The sequence below is a fragment of the Thamnophis sirtalis genome, unplaced genomic scaffold (genome assembly GCF_051295495.1).
Source record: "Thamnophis sirtalis isolate CommonGarterSnake01/CBP01778 unplaced genomic scaffold, rThaSir2_p1.2 scaffold_10, whole genome shotgun sequence".
NCBI lineage: Eukaryota > Metazoa > Chordata > Lepidosauria > Squamata > Natricidae > Thamnophis > Thamnophis sirtalis.
Genome location: NW_028261390.1, coordinates 11,796,956 through 11,817,270, shown reverse-complemented (window position 1 = coordinate 11,817,270; position 20,315 = coordinate 11,796,956). Strand labels below are relative to the sequence as shown.

Sequence of the window (20,315 nt, the reverse complement as noted above, 5' to 3'; positions counted from 1 at the left end):
ATTGAGGATGACATTTTGATCACGGTAGGTGGCCGGGGGGGTGGGGGGCGGGAAAGGAAGATCTGAGAAGAAGAGGACCATGGGAGACGTGAAAGTACTTTGATCTCCAATTAATGGTTGGAAGGGGTTCGGGTATATATGCATGTATGCCCATGTCCCCATACATATAGGTAAAGGTTCCCCTTGCACATATGTGCTAGTCGTTCCCAACTCTAGGGGGTGGTGCTCATCTCAGTTTCAAAGCCAAAGATTCAGCATTGTCCGCAGACGTCTCCATGGTCATGACTAAATGCCGAAGGTGCACAGAATGCTGCAACGTCCCTACCAAAGGTGGTCCCTATTTTTCTACTTGTATTTTTACCTGCTTTTGAACTGCTAGGTTGGCAGAAGCTGGGACAAGTAATGGGAGTTCACTCCGTTACGTGGTGCTAGGGATTCGAACCGGTGACCTTTCTGATTGACATACTGTACATATGTGTGTGTTTAAAGATGCACATTACAAAGGCTACACTGGGGGGCGGGGGGGGATCCTTGATGATCTCTCCGAGTTGTTTCTTTTCTTGCAAACATTTTATTACCTGGCTAGGTAACATCATCAGTGATGGAAGGGAGTAGGGTTTGCTCTCTGTTAATACACCATTGCAGGCCGGATGTATCACATGGTGGCCATGCCCATCCAGTGAAGAGGAAAAAAGTCATGATACGTCACATGATTATGTGACGCTGCAAGTTTGACACCTCTGCACTAGTGGCTTGCCCTGTCAGAGTTGCTGGGAGCAGTCTTGGTGGTTGCTTGATTAAGCTGCTCTTTATTGTTAACTTGTTTTTCTGAGTTAGTAATTTCTTGATTATGTCATTGTTTATGTAATGATTATTTGTCTACTATTAACCTATGTTTATTTCGGGGTTGATTGCTGGAAAGGAGGCCCCTTGGCCTTTTTTTTTGGCTTCTTGATTGTCTCTTTGGAATGGTATGTAGATCTTGTTTATCTTTATGTGTCTGTTGATGGCTGAAGTCTACACAGCCTGCATTTATTAAGTTTTGCTATTTGCGGGAGGGGAAAATGTCGAGCCTAAAACTGATTTGTTTTTATGTATTCACTTGCCCTACACAGATCTGTAACTACATTCAGGTTGGCATAACTTTTAGGATGGTTAAGAAAGATAAAGATTAGCAGCAAGCAAGTACTTGACAGTGTGTCTTTAAGCTCCACTGCTTCTCTGTAAATCATAAATTAGAACAGGTGATTTTGAGTGGAGAAAAAGATAAACCAGCTAAAAACCTTGTCAAACAGTACCGTAACACTTATGCCCAAGCCATTCTCATTTTTGACCAGTTTGACTTCAAAGATATCTCCAGGTTTAAGAGGCATTTTAGAATTCAGGGAGCTGAAGAAATTCATCAAGGAAGGTTCCTTTATCTAAGAAGAAAAAAAGGCAAAAAGGTTACCCTGTTAAAAAATAATTTATGATAACAATGTATTTAAAAGTAGCCCATGGTTAATGACCGCAATTGGAACTGTAACTTGGTTGTTAAGTGAAGCACTGACTAAGTAAAACCACAGCTGCTTACAATTTTACTTTAGCTTTCCTTTGGTTTGTAGTCCTGCCAAGGTCATAAATGCGAGAAGTCATGGCAAAGTTATTTTTTCATCAACTGTGAATGGTCACTAAATGAACCAGTTGTTGAACAAGGATTATCTATCTGTACTGAGATAACCAAGGGATTGAAACAGAAAAAAAAAATCCTACATAAAATAGAACACAAAGATATATATCAAAAAAGCATTATAATCAAATATAAGCATTTTTACCCCCATGTAATTTTCATCTACATGTAATAAAGATAAGATGTTTTACACAAACTGATTTTTACAACGAAGGAATCAATATGCCAATATATGTGCAGGTGAAGAAAACTTTGCTGAACAGTTTAGCATGCTATAATCACATAGGGTCAGACTTTAAAAACCAAAAAAGTGGAAGAAATATATTGGGTTTCTATTTTCTGGGGTATTGTTGACAAGAGGAATTGATGCAATTATTGTTTAATACTGTATGGTGTTGGCTATGCACAGTATACATGTGAGTGTATGAAAATGAAAAAAATAAAAAATATTACAAGGAGATGACCTGAAAAAAAACAACAACCAAAAAAGGCATTGTGATTCTTCTAAATGATTTATTATTATTATTATTCCTTTCCACAGACAGAATCTTGGCAAATTAAAGCATGCTAACACCAGGCCTATGCTCTGGGAACTACTGGGGAGGAGCCATCTTTATACTCTCTTTTTTCACAAAAAAATATCTGAGTTGTCTCTTGCTCCTCTGGAATTCATCCTCTTCTCCTGGGAATCTGGACTCAATTCCACTACACAAGGACAGATGTTCAACATAACATCATGTAGCCAGAAAGTTAACCAGCTCAAGATGTGTAATATTACGTATATTGTCCCTTTATCATAGCCATCTGATATAATGCCTAATTAAAAATAATTCTGGCTTAAACTCTATATGTTGTCTAACCATTTTTTTCTAACCACGTATGAATTTGTATCCAAGATTTCCTTGCCTTTATGCAGGTCCACCACATGTGGTAGTATGTGCCAGGTATTTGTTTACATTTCCAACAGTTTGGGGACATATTGCTAAACATATATACCTAATATTATACATCTTGATTGCAGCAAGAATGGTGTATGCGCTGCAGTGGAAAAGTGAAAACACCCCTTCAGAGAAGGAGATGATAAGGAAGACACTAGTCTGTGCTGAAATGGATAGACTAATGCTAAAAATAAAAAATAAAGGAGATACAGAATACTATGCTACATGAAATAGATTCTATCAATTGTTAGAAACACGAGGTAGAAGTTGGAATGCGAAAGGTTAGGTTAGGTGGACATGGAAAGTGATACACTACATTGCCAAAAGTATTCGCTCACCTGCATATGAAGTTATAGTATTTAACCTGTGATTATGTCTTCCCGACTGAACTGCTGTTAGTATTTTTCCCCCTTTGGATTCGTTGTTGAGTCACTGAAAGTGCATTAGTGCCCATAATGTGGCTAGATATTTCCTAGTCTACTCCATGCTTCATTCATTTTTATTATCCTACAGGTGCATATCAGTTATAATGTGACTTCTCCAAATTAATGGCTTTTTTCATTATTCTTTGTGCTAATTATAGTTAGTCTGGATTTTATCAGACTGATTTTCATTTATCTGTTCTGTATTAATATGAGTATTGGGTAGAGAATTTGTAACAAGAGCCGAGGTGGCGCAGTGGTTAAATGCAGCACTGCAGGCTACTTCAGCTGACTGCAGTTCTGCAGTTCGGCTGTTCAAATCTCACCGGCTCAAGGTTGACTCAGCCTTCCATCCTTCCGAGGTGGGTAAAATGAGGACCCGGATTGTTGTTGGGGGCAATATGCTGACTCTGTAAACCGCTTAGAGAGGGCTGAAAGCCCTATGAAGCAGTATATAAGTCTAACTGCTATTGCTATTGCTATAACAACATCCATTAGACATCAGTCAGTCACATGATTTGTATTTCCCATTTATTTGTACTCATCTCCTTGGTTCATGTCCATGTTTATACTTATACCTGTTGTCTTGTACATGTTTGACAAACTAAATAATAAATAAAAAAAAATAAAAATGATGCCACGAGTCTGACACCCCCGGTTTAGAGGAAAAGAGCCATACAATTGAAATGAATGTTACCTTTTTCAATGCAGTTTGCTCCTGGCTGCTGGAGTAAGTGGCTTCATCCATGTCGGAATCCCCTCGGTCAGAATAGTCAGGGGTCTCCGGCATGCCAGTCAGTTTGGTTTTGATCAGGTTGGTATCTGAAGAAGATCCATTCCTCTCACTGCATTTGGGGGCCCCCAGGAGAGGATTACTGGAACGTTGCAAATCCTGCTGGTCATTGACATGGTGGCCAAAGCTGTGGTTGGTTTGGGTCTGAGACAGAGTAGCACTCTCAGTCCTGGAGTCTTGGGAGCTGAGACTCCCACCCCATTTGCCCGAGCAAATACCGGGCAAACTTCCAGAGTTGGGTCTCCATTGACTCACTGGCCAGTTCTGCTCCTCTGAAGAGGACTCAGCCTCATGGTCTGTCATCAAGGAAGGCTTTTTAAAATATCCCTTTCTTTGGAGACTGGATGTTCCTAAGGGTAAATCGAAACACCAATAATAAATTTATCACTTTTAAAGACACAGATGCGACAGAGAACAGTATTTCTTAACTTCAGCAACTTTTAAGATGGGTGGACTTTTGACTCCCAGAATTCCCCAGCCAATATATTCGTTTCCTTCTCTACATCTTGTTATTCTAGGATTTATTTATTTCCTGCAACTGTTAACCAAAGCTCTCTGTTTTAGTCTAACTATGGAACTATGGTTATTAGTAATAGAAGATCCGAAATCATGACTTGGTTTGGTTTAGGTTTTTTTCCCCTCTGGTCCTGCTAGCCATTATTTGTTCATTCACTGTAATAACTAATCCAGGATAATTATATCTTGTATGATAGTAAGGGTCTCTATACGAAATAAAAATGTACATATTTGCACATATCTCTGAATCAGCCAAATAAATCCCACCCACGCTTCAGTTTTTGAGTCCAAAATGATCGTTCTCAAAGGAAAGGTCAATAAGAGAATTTATAAGCCTGAAAACAAATATAAATTAGAGCTCCCCACAAATTTGGAAACTCAGAGAACACTAAGCCCCTCGTGCTCAGAAAGCCCATGGGATTCTTCCCTTAATGGCCTTTCAGCTGGTTGTGAAAATAATTTGTCTATTTTGTCTTGATATGAAGTTTTTAGCTGCTACAGTTCTAGGTCTTTGTTTTTTTTACTTTTATTAGCTCCATTCTTCTTCTATTTTGAATTGTATTGTCTGTTTCAAATTATCATAATCTGCCTTGGGAATGCCACATCCCTACCTCAGCCATCTTAGTCTAGACCTGAGTTCAAGTATTTGGATATACGAAGAAAAACAACAGCCACAGAATGATTCCATCACCTTGAAAGAAATTGGTCTTCCCCTGACTGTCCTTTCAGATTGCTCTTGCTCTTCCCCCTCCCTCTATTTTTCTATCAGAAACCAATTTCATCAGTTGATTATGCCAGTTGTTAATTGGCAAGATTTGTACTGTGGAGACTATAGCTAAGGGGCCACTTATAGAAATGGTAACAAAGGCTGTGCAGTGCTTCTGAACACAAAAAGGGACTTCAGGACATGGGGGAGGGGGGGGTACCCTGTTTCCCCCAAAACAAGACCTACCCAAATAATAAACCCAATCTGGCTTTTGAGTGCATGCGTGAAAATAAGCCCTTCCTGAAAATATTTAAATGCATGCACAGCTGGTCCCTGCCATTTCCTCTGGTTGCTTGCCGCACAAACAACGCAAAGTGAGGAGGTGAGGCCGGGAGGGGGGGAATGGGAGAGGGGAACATGCCCCATTCACCCCACACGCCAAGGGTGGGTTCCTGCCAGTTCTAACCTCTTCTATAGAGGAGGTTCCACAAATCTACAGTGCCGTTTAAAACCGGTTCCAGCTCCCTCCCCACGCCCGTCCGCACATCATCAAGATGAAGAAAGAGAGGAGGAATTCTGGGAGTTGAAATCCACAAGTCTTAAAGCTGTCAAGTTTGAACAGAGTTAGGGGTGCAAGGGTATTGTAACTTGAAAGCTTTAAGACTTGCACCCTTCAATGCCAGAGTTCCTGAGCCAACATTTTGGTTGCTAAGCAAGAGCGTTGTTAAGTGAGTTTCACCACATTTTACAAGTTGGCCACGCCCATGCAGTCACATGGCTGGCAAGCAACTCCCACCTGGTCACATGGCTGGCAAGCCACTCCCACAAAGCAGGCCACACCTACAGAAGAGGTTCTAAATTTTTTTGAAACCCACTACTGCCACACGGCCTTACCTAATGGCTGCTCCTGCAACCCTAGCCACTGCACCCCTTCTGTCACGCTAATGGCCACTGCAAAAAGAACCTCAGGCCCAGCGATGCGCAACCCAGCAGCAGCCATGCGGTGACCATTCTCACTGCCTCCTGCACCTCAAAAATAAGGCCACCCCAAAAATAAGGCCAAAAGAAAATAAGACCCTGTCTTATTTTCGGGAAAACATGGTGCAAATATTGCCCTTGCCTGAAATTCCTTAATGCAAGTCTGTATTTTCCCGAAATTGTTAATAGCTGTGGAGAACAGCCACACAACCTTTTCAAGCGGTTGCTGTTTTTGGCGTTACAGGTAGTTCTCAGCTTACAACTGGTCACTTAGGGACTGACCTACCTGAAAAAGGAAACTTATGATCTGGATCTGAAGTTCAGATAGTCACACATTTTGGGTGTGACACAGTCACATGACTGTGGCTTATGACAGGTTTGTCAAAAATTGGCACTTACTTCTAGTGTTTTGCAAAATTGTGCCATAGTGAACACTGGGTTCACAATGGCAGCATTCTCACTGATGACTGTGGTATTCTCACGACCGCTGCATTAATTTAATGATCACCGCCAAAAATTGATAAAAATCAGCTCAATCATATTTTATGATTGTTATGACTTACATTATAATGTAAGTCATAACAATCATATATATATATAACATTATGGTTATTTGCTTTACTTTATGTTATTATCAAATTTATTGGCTGCCCATCTTACCACTGAGTAACTCAAGGACTACCTGAACAGGTAGGTGCTATGTTCCTGCACTACACTTTCTAAGCCAAACAGTGCTAATAGTGGCTTATTTAAGCACCCTTGTACAGAAAAGCATCTGGAAAAAGCAAGATAAGGAATGGAACAGAAAGAATTGCCAGTTGCTAGTTGCTATATATGAATTGTTAACTTGGAAAAAAAGTTTTATTTCGGGAAATACCTTTAACAGATCCATCCTTAGCTTGAGAAACGACAAGGGTCACATTTTCTGGAGCATGCTGAATAATTTCTAAAGCTGCAAGATGGCTGACCCCTTCCAAACTCACATTGTTTACTGAAATCAGACGATCTCCTATGTAGATGGATTAAATCAAAAATTAACAATCCAGAATAGATGTTTCTAAAATTTACTATCCTCTACCGATATCTGCAAAGTTTATCACTGATTGTATTGTGCAAGGAAACATTCTTCCAAGCATAAATGTTATTAAACTGGAGCAGCAAAACATGGTAAACTCATTATGAAATGTATTACCCTAGTAACTAATAACAGGAAGAACCAAATGCACAAGATTAATTTCCCTTACAAGAATTTGAAATTCTCCAATCTTATATAGAACAAGAGTTCCAAAAGGGCAGTGACTAGGACCAACATTTGGTATGACTCCAGAATGACTTCTCTTTATGAGACTAGTAGAATTATGTCCTTCTAAAAGAAACTGGACTTTCTTGTTTTTTTCTTTGAAGAAGAAAACATTTTGCTTCTCATCCAAGAAGCTTCTTCAGCTCTGACAGGATAGTGGGGAATGGAAGGATTTATCTGCTTTGCAGACATCTGGTCATTTGTATCCTTTTAGAGGGTTGTTGAGGCCACTTGGAGGTTTATCTGTGTCTTCAGGGTCACCTGAGTGGTGCTCCTGGTTCCTGTAGTCTGCAATTTTTTCCCTCTGGAAATCCATTCCTACCCCCACACCGTTCCAAGGGTGTTCATCCCAAGTTGTATAGTTAAAAGTGTGTAGAGATTCTCAGTCATCCAGACCATGGTGGTCCCAAAAGTGCTTTTTTCAGGAGGCAAGTGCACTTTCTTGTTTTTTTTCTTTGAAGACGTTTCGCTTCTGATTCAAGAAGCTTCTTCAACTCTGACAGGATAGTGGGGAATGGAAGGATTTATCTGTTTTGCAGACAGCTGGTCATTTGCATCCTTTTAGAGGGTCATTGAAGCACTTGGAAGTTTATCTGTGTCATCAGGATCACTTGAGTTAGCACTCCTGGTTCCTGCAGTCTGCAATTTTTTCTCTCTGGAAATCCATTCCTACTCCCACACCATTCAAAGGGTGTGGATCCCAAGTTGTATAGCTAAAAGTCTATAGAGATTCTCAGCCATCCAGGTCATGGTTATCCCAAAAGTGCTTTTTTCAGGAGGCAACTGGACTTCCTTGTTTTTTCTTTGAAGACGTTTCAACGACCAAGAAGAAGCAGAAGCTTCTGGGATGAGAAGCGAAATGTCTTCAAAGAAAAAAAAACAAAAAGGTCCAATTGCCTCCTGAAAAAAAAAAAGCACCTCTGGGACAACCGTGACCTGGATGACTTACAATCTCTACAGACTTTGCGTCCTTCTAAAGACATTGTCGCTTTTTATCACGGAATTTGACAAAGAATGGTAAAGCCGGAAGGTTCCATCACAAAACCGCGTTCGACTAAAGCGCGCTCGACGAAACCGCGTAGGTGACCTCATCACAGCGCGATGAAAAAAGCATGCTGCGAACGCTAAAGCTAAAATTAACCCCTAAACCTAAACCTAACCCCCCCCTAACCCTAATCCTAACCCTTAACCTAACCCTAAACCTAACCCTAAACCTAACCCTTAACCTAACGCTAAACCTAACGCTAACCCTTATCCTAACCCTAAACCTAACCCTAAACCTAACCCTAAACCTAACCCTTACCTTAACGTGAATCGGCTTGCTTTCAAAGCGCTATTTAAAGCGCCCTTTTTTCTCCGCGGTCGCTGTTGTCGCCCTGCTGATGACGTCAGCGACGCGGTTTAATCGGGCGCGCTTTAGTGGAGCGCGGTTTTGTCGTGCCACAAAGCCGGAAAGAACAAGCAGTACAGAATATATCTTGCAGATTTCTAGTGTTCAGTGTTTTCAGAAGAGGTTCACCAAATCTGCAAGCTGGAGTTCATTTTAATATATTTGTGTGTCAGGCAATTGTGCAGCAGTTCAAATGGAGTCAGAGATGTTGACATGAACTTGTAGTTTTATATAAATAAATATATTTTACATCTACATATACAGCAAAGCAAGGGAGTCAGGCACAAAACTACACCCTGAGGTAAATCTTCAGGGCACACATAGGACCAGAAAAAAAAAGGCAGGGAAAAAGGGAAACATCCACAGCAACCAATCACAGTGCAGATTGCCTCATGCAGGAGCCAGCACTCTTCAATCAATCAACTATAACGGTGTGTTCTGGATCATTGTATAACCTCACTGTTCCAGACGCTAAATTTAAATATCTTAACATTGTATTTATTATAAATCTTACCCTATTAACAATAAACTCTATTCTAGTCTCCAGCAATATAATGAAAACTTTAACAAAGACATGACTACAGACTTAAATAGTTCAATTCTCATTTATTTTTGTCTTACAGATATTCTCTCATCGTTATTTAACCAAATCACCGTGAATCAAGTAGTTGGTAAAGCGATTTAGAGCTGTAATAACCCTAGTATTTATTCACATATCTTGATCTCTGTCTCAATCTCTGTTTCTATCATGTCTCTATATCTCCATCACTATCTGCATCACTCAATATAAATTTCAAACAAATAACCAACGTTCAAGTTATGCACTAAAAATATTACTAGAGATGGTATTGGAAATTTCAATATGAAACATTCAGGTCAATTTCATTCCATCCATCCATCCATCCATCTAAACTTTTTATGCCACCCATCTCCCCTATAAGGCAACTGGGTGACAGGTTATAAGACAAATAGAAAAATAATTAAAATATATTAAAATATTGCAGATTTTATCCTTCTATTTTGATTTTAAAAGAAGAACCACCAAAGGGTGTAATCAATACTTATTTTGTGGGACATCACCTGGTTTCAATGATCCTTGCAAATCAGCTGGTCCTCCAGGAGTGATTGAATGGATAAAAATTCCAAGATCAAATTTTCCAGTCTTCTCCCCACCAGTTATCTCAAACCCTGTTAAAAATAACTTTTTGGTTATTCATAGCAATATTTTACAATCTAATTGCTTACTGATTTATTACTGGTGGTTTGCTAGGATATTTTTCTGGGTAAAATATTGTCCTCAAATATCTTAAGACTAAAATGGATCACAGTTGAATTGTCCTAGCAGGGAATTCTCGTATGAGTGCCCAAAGTTGATCTCTAGTTTCCTCCCCCAATGTAGAACTCTTCAGTTACCCAGAGACTACATAGTCCACACTAGGGCCAAGAATTTTTGTTGTTGTTAGTTGCAAAGTCATGTCTGACCCATCTCAACCCCATGGACAACGTTCCTCCAGCCTTCCTGTCCTCTACCATCCTCTGGAGTCCATTTAAGCTCACGCCTACTGCTTCAATGACTCCATCCAGGCACCTCCTTCTCTGTCATCCCCTTCTTCTTTTGCCCTCAATCTTTCCCAGCATTAGGCTCTTCTCCAGTGAGTCCTTCCTTCTCATTAGGTTTAATAATTTTAATAATTTAATAAGAGTTTTAGAAAGATGCATTCCAAACACATTTGGAAGATACCATACTGGGGAATGTCTAGACTGAAACACCTGGATTCTAATTTTATTGGCTCTGGATTGTTGGGTTTGTTATATATTAGCTCTTTGTACAACACAGAACTGTGGAAACCACCAACACCAAATATAATAACAACCATTATCAGGTGGTATCTAAGAATAATTTAGGACTTGTTTGGATAATGATTGAAAGAACAAAGGAAATTATCTGAGACATCACCTTTCTATGTAGTACTGGACTGTTCAAATATTGCTTATATCAGCTATTAGACATGTTTATTGAAGTTTTGATCATTGAAGTCTGAATAGAAATTCCAATTGCAAAATATATTTGAAATCTTTGTGTTGGGTACAAGCCAACCATAACTGCTTTACTCTTCAAAACATGACATGAACAGCCACCCCTAATCCAGATTATTTTTAGAGCATAACTCTCAATATCCTTCATCAGAATTCAGATGCCAGAGATTATAGAAATTATAATCCACAACAGTAGGAAGGAGCTTTGACTGGGGAAACACAATTTTCAAATTTCTCAATGAAAAGAACAGAAAATCATAATTTGATGGCTAGACTACTGCAACATGCTCTTGAAGATGACTTGGAAGCTGTAGCTGTTACAAAATGTACAACTGTATCTCTCCACTGGACTCAACCCTACTGCTTTGATTGTGTGTTCGAAGCAGAAGTGAAGCCCGGGGGCAACCATTTTTCCTTATTGGGGCTGGACCTCTGAAACCGACCTCTCATCGGGGGTTGATTAACTCCAACATTATTGGCCTTCGGGAAGCAGCTGAAGATGGACATTTTCTGGATGATGTTTGGGTACTGATGTAATTTTGGGGGTCTGTATGTAAAGTATTTTTTTATCATTTGGGGTGTTATTGTCTTTTTTATGAGCTACCGAGACTCTGTTTATGATGTGATGGGAAATACATCTAAATAAACAAAGAAACAAAATGCAGCTATTTGGGCAAGCTGGATATTATGGATATTTCAATCTACTTTTGAGTTTGCTTCACTGATTGCTAGAATGCTCCCAGGCCAAATTCATAAGTGCTTTTTAATTTGTACTAATTTTGAACTAGTATACTATAATTCTTATACTGTTGTTATTGCATTTTTCTATTTATCAAGATGAATTTGTCTCAGTTTCCTTGTGCACACCATCCAGAGTCAGTCAGATTGGGCAGATTACATCCGTATTTTTTGGAGTATCAGACGCACCAAGATTTTGAAGAGGCAATTTAAAAAGTTTTTGCACTCTGCAGACTTCCCAAAAAAGGCCCATTTTTCATGAAAAGGGGCCTGTTTTTTTGTCAAAAAAGGGCATGAATAGCCTTTAGGGGGCTTGTAGAGTGTTCCTTGGGCTGGGGGGGGGGGGAAATGAGCAAAAAATGGCCCATTTTCACTCATTTTTGCCCTCCCCAGCCCCCAGCAGCACTCTGGAAGCCTCCTAAAGGCTATACACGGCCATTTTTGCAAAGTGGGCGGGGTATATATATATATATATAGTCCCATCACAACAATAAGTTTGTATTAATGTTTCAAATCTCAGGGATTGTTTTGACAGTGAAAACCTCCTTTCAATACACTGTTTAATCCACTTGCTCTTTTGATTTCTGCATTTATATGTAATTCATAAAGTAACATCTACTTACCTAAGCCATATTTTTCATCTTTTTTCAAATTGATCAAGTTGATCTCCCTTTCTGGTAAAGACACTACCGGTATATTCTTCTCTATTTGGAGACCATCTGCAGACCAAAGCAACAGCACATATTTTTTTAAAAAAATAATGCTGAAATATGAGTCAAATTGTATTTCTTAGAGAGTAATGCAAAAGAAATCAAGCTTCATTTCATTATATAATTAAACCTGACTCTTCTAAAAATTCAAAAGGAATTAATGATAAGCCTCAACTCTACACTGACATTTTCAGAATGGATTTGTAGAAATTAAACATCTTCTTTCCACATGAAATATTAGGAAAGTAATGAAATTGAGTCATTCTTATCCAGAACAGCATGCAAAATGAATGAATTGCTTGACTGCAATATAGGGAAACTTAAAAATTTGAACACTCTATTTTATATATATATATTTCCCATTTTAGGGTTGGGAGCATGTCAAAAGAGGGACAATATTGTTTTTTGCCTGCTTTTTTATCAATGTAATAGTCACTGTACTACTTATATGGGTAAGTGGAGAGAACTCACTCTTAGGACAACTCATTTCTCAGAGATCGTCCCGGATTGGGAATCTGGTAGTAGCCGGGGGCGGGAGACTCTGTCCACCTGCCCGGACACTTCTGCGCATGTGTGGAAGCATCATGCGCACACAAACAAACTGGTAGTAAAAAAAATTGGAAACCCACCACTGGTCCAGAGTAAGAAAATGATGAAATATTTCATAACCTCATGATACCAGCTCTGATCCTTATCTACAGTTCTTGGGTGCAAGGTTACAACTTCAGTTCAAAAACAACAACACAACAACCACCAAGCAGTTTGTGTTACGGTGCCTGTTTTACAATTTGAACCCCTTGCTTCTCTGCGGAACCCACAACACTTCTGAATGTTGTTCTATCCAATAGCACTCTTGGTGTGTAGGAGATGTCCCATTATCTTAAGAAAGTATGGCATTTGGTATTAGGAACAAAGAATGATGGGGATTTTTTTTTTTTTTTTGCACGTATGCAAAGCAGCAGGCTGATGTAGGCTGCTCTTAAATATATTAACAATGTTAGTATTTAGTTAGAATGCTTTCATCAAGATCTAGAACTGGTATCATCAAGATCTAGAAGTAGAGCTTTCTCCATGGCTTCTTCTATCTCGTGCAATAACTATACATCTCAAGCGTTTTAGACACCTTTAAAATGTTTAATTTTGTCCTTCTGCAGCCACCAATTTCTCATATCAACTGACTCTTTGTAGAAATATTCTGGATTTTATTTTATTCCATGTTTATTCTGAAATATTATTTAAGATTTATTGAGATGCTTCAGGGTTCTCTGTAATTAGTAGTGATATGGAATGGCGTTTAATAAAGGTGCATCTATCTATCTATCTATCTATCTATCTATCTATCTATCTATCTATCTATCTATCTATCATCTATCTATCATCTATCTATCTATCTATCATCTATCTCAGTGATGGTGAACCTTTTTCTTACGGTGGGCCAAAATTGTGCACGGGCTATCGCATGCGCGTGCCAACACCAATTAAATCCTACCCCCTGCGCACATGGGTGCATGACCCCTCCCCAGGCTCCGGAGTCTTTCTGAAGCCTGGGGAGGTTGAAAACGCCCCCCCCCCCAAGGCCCTCAGGAAGCCAGAAACGGATTGTTCCTTAACTTCCGTTGGGGCCGTTTTTCGCCCTCACAGCCCCCGGAAGCTTCCCTGAAGCCTAGGGAGGACGAAAACGGCATCTCCCGGCCCTCCGACAGCTGCCGTGCCAGCAAATATGGCTCCAGGTCACCTGTGGCACACGTGCCATAGGTTCACCAACACGGATCTATATCATCTTTTTATCTTTTACAACAGCCCCATGAACAAGCTGGAGCCTTCATACTTATTGTAGCAAAGAGAAGCTAAGGAAATAAACAATGCAGCTTATCCATGGGGCTAAAATATAAGACTAAAAAATTACCACTGTAATAAATTTGTCGTTTTGATTCGGTTGTCCTCTTTTTTTTTTTTGGGTAAGAAAGAGCTGTGATGCTTTTGGGACTCTCATTGGTTACTTTTTCTTGAGGTGGGCAAAAGAATAAATTAATATTGATTCCCCCCCAATAAAATGAGCATTTTATACAAGGCATAAAATAACGTTAGCATTCTCCCAAATAACTTAGAACAAATTCACAACGTACAGTATTACTGCTAGATATTAATAGCCATCTAGAAACTCATTTAGGATTCTCAATTGCACACTACCATTCGACTCAAAGAAACAATGCTGACCTATTACAAAGGCTTGGCCTGCATCTTCTGCGGATGGAGCCTCAGATTCATTTTTCTTTCTTTCTAGGCTGGCATTTAAACCTGCATGGGAGTGTGAACTAGAAAAAAATGGTTGAAGGAACGGGGGAAAGGGGGGGAACCAGTGGGGAAAATAGAAAGCAGAAGAGGACAAAGGAAAATGTAATAAAATAAAGATACAAGCTAATATATGGCACACAAAACAGAAAACTGGCATAAAAATGCATACCTCACACCAAAAAAAAAAAACATGCTAGCAGAGATCTGTGAAATGTGGATAAGTTTTGTTTTACGTGCGTGGGAGCAAAGCACATGGAAAAAAAATAATATGGAAGGCAGTCACAAAAAGAAGTTTTTTAGTATGGTGGAATGAAAATGGATCCTGCAATGTTTATGAATGCAGTTCTTGCTTCCCCCACGGTGGCTCCTATTCTTACAATCAGGAAAACTTCCGTCACAAATGGGTGGTTTTATAGTGCTGCAGAAGTGCTTAATGTCTTACTTACTACTAAAAAAAATGAGTCTTAAAAGGAAACTTTCCTTGCCCTTGGCCTAACAATACCAGCTGTTTAATACAATTTACAGACTCCTGCTTTTATATCTATAAAAGAAACCTTGGATTGTGTTTAATATCTGCAGTTAATTGTCCTTCCTAAAAAAAAGAGTATCTATTCCCCTTGCCATATGTGCTAGTCCTTCGCAACTCTAAGGGGCGGTGCTCATCTCCGTTTCAAAGCGGAAGAGCCAGCGTTGTCTTGAAGACATCTCTGTGGTCATGTGACCGGCATGACTAAACGCCGAAGGTGCATGGAACGTTGTTACCTTCCCACCAAAGGTGGTTCCTATTTTTCTACTTGCATTTTTACATGCTTTCGAACTGCTAGGTAGGCAGAAGTTGGGACTAGTAATGGGAGCTCACTCCGTTATGTGGCTCTACGGATTCGAACCGCTGAAACTGCCGACCTTTCTGATCGACAAGCTCAGCGTCTTAGCCACTGAGCCACCACGACCCTATATTAATTTCCCATTAACACACAATATATTCAAATTCTACCACTTCCACAGTGGGAGGCTCCTCAAAAATGTTTACCATGGTTCCATTGCAAGTACAGGTAGTCCTCAACTTACAACAGTTCATTTAGCGTTGGTTCAAAGTTACACTTAAAAAAAGCGACTTATTACAGCTTTCAAATTTATGACCGTTGCAGCAACCTGATGGTCAAGTGATCAAAATTCAGATGCTTGGCAACTGATTCATTTTTATGACGGCCGCAGTGTCCCAGGGTCATGTGATCCCCCTTTGCGATCTTCTGACCCGCAAAGTCAATGGGGAAGCCAGATTAACTGAACGTGTTACTAACTTAACAACCACAGTGATTGACTGGGGCAAGAAAGGACATAAAATGGGGCAAAATTCACTTAACAACTGTCTCACTTAGCAACAGAAATTTTAGGCTCAATTGTGGTCGTACGTTGAGGACTATCTGTATTTTACAAGAAAAGTCTTCTCACATATCATTTATTTCCCCCAGATATTCCCTTGAAATCAATTCAATTTGATTTATTGCAGTCAAAGACCAGTGTAGATAATAAGACAAATGAAATTTAGGATAGAGTTAAAATACATTTGTAAAATAACGTATCATGTTAACATCACGTTGATTCAGCCTTCCATCCTTCCGAGGTGGGTAAAATGAGGTCCCAGATTGTTGGGGGCAATAGGCTGACTCTGTAAACCGCTTACAGAAGGCTGTAAGGCACTGTGAAGCGGTATAGAGGTTTAAGTGCTATTGCTATTATAGCTTCTTATTTAATCAAATTCTTAAATTATAACCCAAACACTAATCTATATTAAGTAAAGGAGTCTAAAATCACACCAAAGTAAAAATAATGCTTGAAATCCCATCACAAAGTTCAGAATTATGCATTATAAACCGAAGAGCAGCCATCTTTATATCCTCTGCAGAATGGACTTTTCCAGCAACTACCGTGAAGACGGCCATATTGTTAAAATCCATCCCGAAGAAACATTCTTACTTGTTGAGTTTGGCTCCACCAACCACTGATTCAGGATCAGATTTTGGCGCGGTTTGAAAGATCTTCTCCATCAATTCCTCCATTTTCCGTGACGAGGAATTCCCGGGGCTGACAAAATTTTTCCGAAGGGGGCTGACCAACATTTGACTCTGGGTCAAGTCGTGGAAAGATTTGCTCATAATTTTGGGCCTTTCCTCCCACGACGTCTTCTCGTTTTTGTCTCGGGAATAGCCTTGGGTGGGCTGGAAAAGGGACAATTCCGAATAGGAGAGTCTCTTGAGAATCTCAGCTTGTACGGTCGACGGCCGGACGGCAAGCCTGTTCAACGTGCTGCTGGCCAGGCTGTTGGTACTGATGGCACGTCCCATGTGAAATCCTTTCACGGAGTCTGGATGGAGGCTGAGACTCCGAAGGGAAGCTCTTTCTGCAGGAGATGGAATCGGTTTATGCATGCCGTACATTAAACAAATGACGTATCTGTCATTTAGACCAATCAGAAGAGATCTAGATAGCAACCCAAACCCAGCCCTCCACAGAGATTCAATGCTAGGACACTAAAACGCAAAAAAGAGAGGGAGGTCTGCTAGTAATTACTCTGACCGAGGCTTCCCAAGAGCATGAAGCAAACTCCTTGTCCCGACAAAAAAAACACCTTTTATTTATTTACTGTGAATTTTGCTTATTTTTATCCAACAATGTCTTTCGAAGGAGGATTTACAGTCACAGACCTTATCTGCCTGGGAGAGCTGACAGGCCGGTATCTCCAAAACTTGGCAAGGCGTCTCGGAGAGTCACAAGCCAATTAAGTGAATTAATTGTCTCCTGCAAACTCCACTCTCCTAAATTTATATTGCACCCAGAATTGCTTCAATAGTGAGAGGGGCCAGCATACAGGTAGTCCTTCACTTGTGGCCATTTTTCACACAGCATCCCCATGGTCACCTGATCACTGTAGCATCCCCATGATCACATGATCAAAATTTGGATGCTTGACAATGTGCTCATATAAAGTGCCGTGGTGGCGCAGTGGTTACAAAGGAGTACTGCAGGCTATTTTTGCTGACTGCTGGCTGCCAGCATTTCCACTCTCACCGGCTCGAGGTTGACTCAACCTTGCATCCTTCCGAGGTCAGGAAAATGAGGATCCAGATTGTTGGGGGCAATATACTGGTTCTGTAAACTGCTTAGAGAGAGCTGCAAAGTGGAATATAAGTGCTATTGCTATCTATGATGGTTGCAATGTCCTGGGGTCATGTGATCCCCTTTTGCGACGTTCTGAGAAGCCAAGTCAATGGGGAAGCCAGATTCATTTAATAACTGTGTTACTAAGTTAAGAACTGCATGATTCACTTAACAAATGTGGCCAGAAAGGTCATAAGATGGGGCAAAACTCACTTAACAATTATCTTGCTTAGCAACAGAGATTTTGGGCTCAATTGTAGTCGTAGGTCGAGGACTATCTGTATACATTTAATAAACAAATAGATACTAAATATATACTTTGAAAAGTATACTTAGAACCCCTTTATTCTTCATCTTGAGGAAAGCAAGCCCTTGCCCCAATCCCCAAATCTGGATGAAGTGAAGGAGAAAGTCACTTTGAAAGTCTGCTGGGATGTGTATTATTACAAATGATCAAAAATATAGCCACTGAGATACCAATTGGTCAAGCACAAAAAAATGTAGTGCCAATACTTAAAGACTAGCTACTAATTTCGTTCTTGGCAAATCTATATACTACTAAAACTCTGGTTCCCGTAAACTTTTACCGTTGAAGTGGGGAAGTATTTTTAAACCAAGGTACTTCAATTGGGCTTTTTTAAAGTATGTGTCCAAACTCTGGGACCCATAACTCTCATAGAACTGAAATTTGGCAATTTTTTATGAAGCATTTTATGATGTAAACGTGATCGTAAAATAGTTCGTGATGTAATACAAAAGGAAATTACACAAAAATATCCTGTGCTGGTGTTTTGACTGTGCCCTTTGCAAGGCAAATACATCTGTGAATGTTTCCCAACTTTTCCCGTGAATGCAGTACATTAGAGGTTCTGTCACTATTGAAAGCATCGTGAAATATTATCTATCTAGATATAAAAATGGCTGTGTTTGTGTGTATGTGTATATTCCAACATAACTCTGGAACACCTTGAACGATTTCAACCAAACTTGATACACAGATGACTTACTCTCTGGAGAAAAATACTGTGGGGATAAGACACCCCTATCACCTCTCGGCGTGTGTGTTCTGTTAAGATGCAGCCTGTTGTGCCTTGAAATGGCTTCTACTGAACTGCCGTAAAATGGCTTCTACTGTGCAGCGCAATGGAGTTGCCTTAGTAACGGCTTCACAGTACTCCTGAAGGGGGCTCCCTTCAGTAAGGGGGAAAATTCAACATTAGAAATTATGTTTGGTCCGGACATTTCCCCCCTATAAATAAATACCAGGATAACACTGGGTTATCGGCTAGTTTTAAATAAAAAGAATACGTCAAATGAAAATACCATACATTTTAGTATGTTAAAAATATGTGGGAAAACTTTTAATCTATTGGCAAGGATGAACTTGCTGAAGTTCTTAAATCCTTCGACAGCTTATAAAGCGAAAGGCTGTCATTTTTCAGGTTCCAGAAATGATGATGGGAAGCATCATAAAATGGCTTGCCAATGCTGCAAGATAACAACTGTTAAATCAAAAGATTTCACAAATCTGATATATTTTCAGCAATCTAACTCCTGCAGCTCTGGCCTCAAATTGGGCTAAAAAACAGCTTGGGTTGAAAAACACATTAATATAGTTTATGGCACAGCACATTTTAGGGTAAGCAGTACTTGGCTAAAGTCAAAATTCCAGAGCAGACACAGTGCTGTAACACACTTCTTCTTATAAAAAGTGACATTAAAAATTAACCATCATCTCCTCCTCAATACTGCCTGTTCATGTCCATATTGTGTCCGTGGTGGCGCAGTGGGAGCTGTGGTGGTGCAGTGGTTAGAATGCAACATTGCAAGCTAACTATTGCCCGGAGTTCTATCCAGACCGGCTCACGGTTGACTCAGCCTTCCATCCTTCCGAGGTTGGTAAAATGAGGACCAGATTGTTTGGGGAAAGGTGCCGAAAAGGGAGCGTGCGCGTGCTTAGCATATGCGCTCCTCTGGGAAGCGACCAGAAGAGGAGCTGCCCAGGGGGCATGCGTGCACTGGAAAAGGCACTTCCGTTTTCTGGCAGGCATACGTGCGCCGGACAGCTAGACTTCCGGTTACTGGTGTGCATACACGCACAACGATCAGCAGGCTGTTGCGCATGCTTGCGCCGGAAAATGGAAGACCAGCTGTTTCCACTTTCTGGCACTGCTGCACACACCGAGGCCAGCTGATCGTCGCATGCGCGTGCGAGTCAGAAACCCGGAATAGGGATGGGCGACACCGCGTGTGCCAAGTGACATGGCTCTGCATGTCACTTTTGGCCATGTGTGCCATAGGTTCGCCATCACGGGACTATGTCACAGGTGTCATTTGTATTTCCTAGCATGATTCTGATTGTTTATTTAGTATACTATGACTGTCACTAAGTGTTGTATCTTATGTTTCGTGATGAATGTATTTGTGATGACTTTGATCATGATTTATCACTTGTATCTTTTATGTACACTGAGAGCTTATGCACCGAAGACACATTCCTTGTGTGTCCAATCACACTTGGGTAATAAAGAATTCTATTCTATTCTATTCTATTCTATTCTATTCTATTCTATTCTACTCTATTCTTATTCTATTCACATGTATATGTACCGTACCAATATGTGCCAATAGTTAGTGATGGGTGAATGCCAAGGGTTATCTATA

The 20,315-nt window shown here is 40.1% G+C and overlaps 1 protein-coding gene across 3 annotated transcripts in view; it reads right to left on the bottom strand.

Annotated features, from left to right (window-relative positions):
* Window positions 1–20,315, bottom strand: part of PTPN13 (protein tyrosine phosphatase non-receptor type 13) — a 181,211-nt gene that overhangs the window by 40,187 nt on the left and 120,709 nt on the right. For 2 of the 3 annotated variants that reach the window (XM_087724069.1, XM_087724070.1), the window contains exons 18-24: window positions 16,470–16,893; window positions 14,415–14,512; window positions 12,111–12,206; window positions 9,793–9,900; window positions 6,900–7,031; window positions 3,727–4,172; window positions 1,284–1,421 (exon numbers count right to left, since the gene is read on the bottom strand). In XM_087724069.1, coding sequence (XP_087580195.1) covers window positions 1,284–1,421; window positions 3,727–4,172; window positions 6,900–7,031; window positions 9,793–9,900; window positions 12,111–12,206; window positions 14,415–14,512; window positions 16,470–16,893 — 1,442 coding nt within the window. The remainder of the gene's footprint in view (window positions 1–1,283; window positions 1,422–3,726; window positions 4,173–6,899; window positions 7,032–9,792; window positions 9,901–12,110; window positions 12,207–14,414; window positions 14,513–16,469; window positions 16,894–20,315) is intronic. The other variant, XM_087724071.1, reaches the window with a different exon arrangement.